The 7573-nt window shown below is 35.5% G+C and overlaps 1 protein-coding gene across 2 annotated transcripts in view; it reads right to left on the bottom strand.

Annotated features, from left to right (window-relative positions):
- LOC143256408 (SLIT-ROBO Rho GTPase-activating protein 1-like) overlaps positions 1–7372 on the bottom strand; it is a 92779-nt gene extending 85407 nt beyond the window's left edge. Inside the window, exon 1 of one of the 2 annotated variants that reach the window (XM_076513615.1) lies at positions 7139–7372. In XM_076513615.1, the coding sequence (XP_076369730.1) occupies positions 7139–7208 (70 nt within the window). In that variant the 5' untranslated portion in view covers positions 7209–7372. The remainder of the gene's footprint in view (positions 1–7138) is intronic. The other variant, XM_076513613.1, reaches the window with a different exon arrangement.
- Between the last annotated feature and the right edge of the window lie 201 nt (positions 7373–7573).

Genomic DNA, 7573 nt, shown 5'->3' on the forward strand with positions numbered 1-7573 from the left:
GGGTGGGTGGAGGTTAATTTTTTTCTCTTATCTGAACAAATGCTACAAGAACCAGTCTCCTGTGCGATAGCTTCTTGAACGAAACATTGCCAGTGAAGACTTGAAAGATACTATAAATAACAAAAACGTGAAATTATCTAAACTTACAGAAATCACTGCGACACGTATAAACAATATACTGACGTCACAAACAGAATTAAACATACCTATGGGATCAAGTGATAGATAAAACCCAAATAGTGACGACAGTAATGTTCAGTACCATCCATATTATAATCACACGTACAAATAATACAAACACCGTGATGTGTGGTCAGGGCAAGTTATACAGACATAGACTTATTGTCCGATTACACTGGACTGTAATAACATCTACAGTAATAGAACTGTAGTTCTGACGTTAAATAAAGAAACAAACGCAAAATTAAAGAAACCTTACTTATACAACAACTCAAGCCAAAAATAAACACCTTTATAATACCTATATTAAAAATAATATAATAAATAAATAAAATTATATATTCAAACATCAAATACCGCCCTCTACATTCCAACACTCAATTACACAACCCCTTTCAAAGATGTGGTCAGCTTCCGGTCAGTTACCTTTCTTTCTTTGTGAACATGACGATGACCGAAGAAGGTCGAAACGTTGTTCGCTCCTATATGTAAAATATTTTCTCAACCCAAACGAGCCGTTTTACATACATATATTTTTCTACAAGTGGGTTTTCTCGACATCACTGTAGTCAAGACTTATCTGTCTGATTACACTGGTCTCTTGTACCATGACATCCAATAAATACATCAAACAGCGTCACCCACAGAACAGTTTACACACAAGTGTCAATGTGACCTCCATAACAATATATACACATGGGTGAATGTTATATATTAATACAAAGCTGTCTCAATTGTTGCTGATCAAAAACAGATAAATCAAACAGTAGGATGAGAAGAGTTAACGGATGGTGTTATTTAGATGGCTCCATGTAGAATTAATCATACAAACAACAGCTAATCATGTTGGAACACGCCGTCATCACCTTGCACTGGATGAATAACACGAAACGTGTTGGAACACGCCGTCATCTCCTTGCACTGGATGAATAACACGAAACGTGTTGGAACACGCCGTCATCTCCTTGCACTGGATGAATAACACGAAACGTGTTGGAACACGCCGTCATCTCCTTGCACTGGATGAATAACACGAAACGTGTTGGAACACGCCGTCATCTCCTTGCACTGGATGAATAACACGAAACGTGTTGGAACACGCCGTCATCTCCTTGCACTGGATGTATACACGAAACGTGTTGGAACACGCCGTCATCTCCTTGCACTGGATGTATACACGAAACGTGTTGGAACACGCCGTCATCTCCTTGCACTGGATGTATACACGAAACGTGTTGGAACACGCCGTCATCTCCTTGCACTGGATGAATAACACGAAACGTGTTGGAACACGCCGTCATCTCCTTGCACTGGATGAATAACACGAAACGTGTTGGAACACGCCGTCATCTCCTTGCACTGGATGAATAACACGAAACATGTTGGAACACGCCGTCATCTCCTTGCACTGGATGTATACACGAAACGTGTTGGAACACGCCGTCATCTCCTTGCACTGGATGTATACACGAAACGTGTTGGAACATGCCGTCATCTCCTTGCACTGGATGTATACACGAAACGTGTTGGAACACGCCGTCATCTCCTTGCACTGGATGTATATATGAAACCGCAGTTTGTTAGGTTTATGACAAACACTATTTAATACTAATGCCATCCCTGAGTTATTGACTAGAAGAAATACAACATAACGGAACAAGCATCAAACGTATGTAGATGTGTCGTTACAACCAGTAATATACTGAGTTACAATTTAAATGAACAAAGTATTACCTAATATTTATTTATATTTCATTTTTGTACACTAAACATCCCTAAACTAATATGATATGAACGCATGGTAACTACCTCACTAACAGCCCTTGGACTGGTTCCGTTTTATGAATGGATAGTGAAACTGACTGTGACCTTCTTACATCTGTACAGTTGACATAGAAGAATGTTTGACGCTATGTTTCGATACCGTGGCTCAAAGACTAGGGCGTGAAGACCGATTACACTCTGTTTGTTTGAATTTCGCGCAAAGCTACTCGAGAGCTATCTGCGCTAGTCGTCACTATTTTAGCAGTGTAAAATTAGAGTGAAGACAGTCATCACCACCCACCGCCAATTCATGGGATAGATTTTTACCAACGAACAGTGGGATTGACTATCACATTATAACGACACCTCGAATTGAAAGAGCGAGCATGTTTGATGTAACAGGGATTCGAACATGGCACTCCGACAGCAAGCATATACTATATTCTTTTTAAACTTGTAATTCCCTAGGGAGAAAGACGCGTTTGTCACTTCGTAGCAAAATGGCGATTCTAAACGTACAACAAATATGATAAAACGAAACATAAATTAGGAAAATAGGTCAAAGGAACACATGTTAATATTATTATGGGCTTATAGGAAAAGTGAAAAGTCGAAATAACAACTGGGCTGCATTATATGACATTTGAAGAAATGTTTTATAATTACACACTGATGAACTTTAGTTAACAGAAAGAGGTATACTCTGTATTTAACTTTAAAATCCCAGTGTAAACAGAAAGATCCACGTTATAACCTTTCACGCGCATTCCCCCCACTTGTTTTAATTTATATTTTTCTTCCCCCTCCCACCGTAAGAATGAAGATTTTTCGTTTTCGTATTTTCTGTAATCATGTATTAAACGAACAATAAAGTTCCAATTAGTTGCAATTACACATTATCTGTAGTCTCACATTTGTTCATCAGCTGCAAATTTCCAAATATGTTAGAAAAACACGTCGGTTTAAAATAAAAATACAAAACCCATTAACCCGAGAGTTAGTTTTTCTTCGTCGGAAGTAACTTGAAATCTGTCCTTGATAAAGAAAGTTTGTTTTTTAATCTCGCGCAAAGCTACTCGAGGGCTATCTGTGCTCCCTGTTCCTAATTTAGCAGTGTAAGACTAGAGGAAAGGAAGCTAGTTATCACCACCCACCGCCAACTCTGAGGCTACTCTTTCACCAACGAACAGTGGGATGGGCCGTCACATTATAACGCCGCCACGACTGAAAGAGCGAGCATGTCGGGTGTGACGGGATTCGAAACCGCAATCCTCGGATTACGAGTCGAGCGCCCTAGCCATCTGGCCAAGTGCTGGGCCTGATGAAGAAAGATCCACGTTATAACCTTTCACGCGTATCCCCCCCATTTGTTTTAATTTTTATCCCCACTGTAAGAAGTAAGATTTTTCGTTGAAAAGGTGTCGAATGTTCTCCATGATAAAGGTATATTTATTATGTGAATCTTAAAGTACCTTAATCGGTGAACATACGTGAAAACAAAATTATGTTAACATAGAAAGTGTACAAAAACTCTTGAAATTTGCCCTTCAGCAGGAGCGTGTGACGACAAACAGGTTTGGCAACCATCGTTTCTAAAGGTGAACTTCCACCAATCATATTCGTTTATTGTTGGTTATCTTTAAATATTTTTACTTTATTAATAATTTAAAAATTAGACATTTTGAAATGTTTCAAAGTTAGATCTTTCTTTAGTAGAGGTTGAAAGAAAATTCTAATTACGCCCTAATTTTGCTTTACTTTTGTTTCAACTATTTCATCTAATCTTACAAATTTCTTGTAACTGGTGAAATTGGTTTGAACTTCGCTCAAAGCTACACGAGGGCTATCTGCACTAGCCGTCCCTAATTTAGCAGAGGGAAGGCAGCTAGTCATCACCACTCATCGGCAACTCTTGGGTTACTCTTTTACCAACAAATTGTGAGTTTTATCGTAAGGTTATAATTTCCCCATAGCTAAAATGCGAGCATGTTTGATCGGACAACAATTCGAACCCGCGACCTTCAAAACAGATGTAAAATGTGCCTTGACAATGTAGGCCACAGACTTCACCATGTTTTATAACCGACATAAAACAAAGCTTTTCATTATTATTTTAACAGTTATTTCTAAAATAACCAAAACCATCTGACAAAGTAAACTATAAACTATCATCTGGAAACTGGTCATTTAGTCCCGATTCCAAATACACTAGGGTGGCATTCTTTTAAGTGTTTCGCCCCACCTCAAACCAGTTTCTTACCGAATATCATTCTAATGTTTCTTCAACGTTACAACGACAGTACTTAATAAACGAGCTACAACACGAATACCAATGTTTCCCAAATAAAAACTTATACCACATTTACACAACTATCTCGCTCTTTCCTGGTAGACGATCGCTCCCCCCTGTGTGTTGAAAGTAAAATATTAAATAATGAAGTCGGAACACACAAGCTGATCATTCGAAGTTATCCACTTTAAACCTCAAATTGTACTGTGTTTCTGATACCGAGATTGTTACGACTCGATTGGTAAAACAACTGGCGAAATAATTTGAAAAGATAGGCCTAAGATTTGTAACAAAAATAAATCAAGTGAACTGTGTAATTTGTTTTTTTATCTAGAATCCTCCTAATTTATTCATTCAAAACTAAAAATTATTTGTAAATAAATATTATTTCACTTCATCTTTTCTTAAGAAGGATCGTTACGTTAGAGACGGTCCAAAACTAATGAAAACAGTGAAATTAGTGACACGTTGTTTTACTGCTCCAACTATTAACTGTAGTTATTATTTTAATTACACATGTTATCAATAAACATTTTACATATTTTTCATCAGTCAACTTACCAAGTTTATCATTTCTGGTAATGAATAAATATAATCTAAAAATGTTTTGAAACTCGATTTATTTTGCTATTATTCTATTGGATTTTCTCAGTGTTTCGAGTTTTGTTAGTCAGTGATTAACATAATCTAACCAATATTTCCATAGCAACACAAGAAGATACGAATAAACTTATGAAATCAATCGAAGTGTGTAATCTCTAGTGTATGAACGGAAACAGATAACACTAATATATCTTTCTCACTTGTCTTCATCTCGGCCATTTGTATAAAATATAAAGAACAAAGCAGCCACCAAAATTTACACAATAGAACAGAAAGATAAAATATGGATAAATCTCATAAATTGTGTCGTTTCAGTCACGATATCACCATAGCGATAAAAAGGTAAAGTCGTGATTATGTAATAATAACCGACAAAATGTCCACAGTAACACAATTCATAACTATATGTTAGAACAAACAAAACAATATGGACGTTTTCTAAACATAACCTGTATTAATTACTTGTAAATAAAAATAATACAGTCCTAAACTGTAAAAGTAATTATATAACACACTAAAGCGATCTCTTAAAACTCGTAATAAAGTCCACCCTTCAAAACTAATATTTGGGCGTGGTGTACTGTCACCTGAAATGATAGATGTAGTCACGTCACCTATAAAACATCAACAGATCTGGTTGAAATATTACATAATATATAGCTGTACTACTATCTTAACTGTAAATCTTGCAAATAGATTTTACCTTCAATCACTAGGTAACTGACTTCCATTGGAGAAAACAGCATAAACATCGCGAGACAAATATGTATTAATATTTTTATTAATTTTAAAATATTGAATTTATAGTAACCAGGGACTTCCCATTTAAAAATAAATTTGTTATTAGTATATTATTAACAGTCAGGTTTTAACCGTATATCATAGGCCATTTAACCCTGGAACTGGAACACAATAAATCTAAAAGTGTCAAAAGTTAGCTCGTCTGATGGATAATACAGAAACACACAACCTAAGAAATAAACGGTGAATACTTTAAAACCCTGAAACAAATCATGATAAATATACTATGTTTAAACATGTCAAAACTGATTGTTATAGTTTCCTGTGATTACAAAAGGATCAAAACCATTTTCAATAAACATAACTACCAATAAAGACGTAAGCCAAGATGTCAGCTAGAATAACAAATTTATCTGAAATTGTTTGTCGACTTAATTGATAGTCAAAAATGAATCTAAACTTCAGTTAAACGTAACCACTTCGATTTCAAATTCTGAAAACAAAAGCTAAGTTTGAAACTGGCCAAATGTATCTCGTTGTTAATAATTTAGAAAGGCTACAATGTAATCATTCAACATTTTGATTTAATCGATTAACAAGTTTAAAACCTTCCCAAAGGCTAGGAATAATAAAACGAATAAAAGAATGAATATGCAAATTACTGTACAGTCATTTTAAAAGCCACGAGGTAGCGTAGAAAACTAAAAAAGAAAAAACTGATTTGTTGTTCCAAACATTTCGATAATAAAGTTTGTTTTTTTATCTCACTGCATATTACAATTTTTCGTTACCTGGCTGGAGCAGTACGTAATGTTTGAACATAACACTGATAAACACGTAATATTAAAATAAAATAAAAAACGCACAGGTGGGCGATATCTGAATTTTCATTATGGTTACAGAACGTAACAAGTTCTGCACCTACACCGGTTTGAATATTATATTTTTTCTCAGTATTTCTATGCAGATCGTGCTATAAATGATACCCATGAAACGACATCTAGCGTGGCACTCTCTGTTAATATTATCATAAAAAGCCTATTTGTTGAAAATTACAAATACATAAAAACTGAATTAAAATTAGGATACAAGAGTCATACCATGTTTCAACTGTTCCATTAAACAAGGCCGTGAACACACATTATCAGATTGGACAGCAGAGTTTCTTCTCTTTTTTTATTTATTTCCAACAGGAGGTCAAATATACATGATACGTTATTTATGAATAGTTGAGTAAGAAATGTTACATCGGATGCTAAATGTCATGTGAACAAAACAGTCCCACTCTACAATAAAATTGAACATGCAATTTTAGACTACTATCCTCCCCTTCAAACAACAATTAAAAAAAAAAAAAAGTTTTGGATTTGTTTTCCCTATATCTGATAAACATGATAAAGGTTCCATTCGGGTTATTAACATTCAGTCGTATCCCAAATCGCAAGAAGTTAAAAGAAGCCAGCCTCGTTGAATTAAAATGGTAAGCCTACCTGTTAACATTACACCAAAACTTACGCCGTTACGTACTGATAGTAGCGCCACACTGATTCTGCTGCTTACCTCTGACTTGGTTCTCAAATACAAACAAGGTATCCTTTTCTTTTCTCGTACTTTTCTTCTCAGATGTCATTTTAACACTTTTCTTTACTATCGAAGCTATTACATTTAATATTTAATTTCAAATCAAGGTATTTACCTTTGGAGATAAACTATTATTACTGGAGCTTACGCTCAACGACAACAGAAACAGCACGCCTCACCCTCGAACTGAATCTTCAAAGTAAACCATCTAACGTCTTTTCAAGAGTACGCGCGAGGCTGACGTTCCTGTATCGCATCAGTGGCGCCGACCTACCCTAACTGTTATGGTAGCTTCGAATGGTGTGGCAAGGTTCAGGACCAACAAAACATTTGAATTATCGAAAAAAATAAATGTTATACACTAATAATAAAAGGGAACATTGAAACTACTGCGTTTGTTCGCTATAAAGAATC

This window comes from Tachypleus tridentatus, chromosome 7 (genome assembly GCF_004210375.1).
Source record: "Tachypleus tridentatus isolate NWPU-2018 chromosome 7, ASM421037v1, whole genome shotgun sequence".
Lineage (NCBI taxonomy): Eukaryota > Metazoa > Arthropoda > Merostomata > Xiphosura > Limulidae > Tachypleus > Tachypleus tridentatus.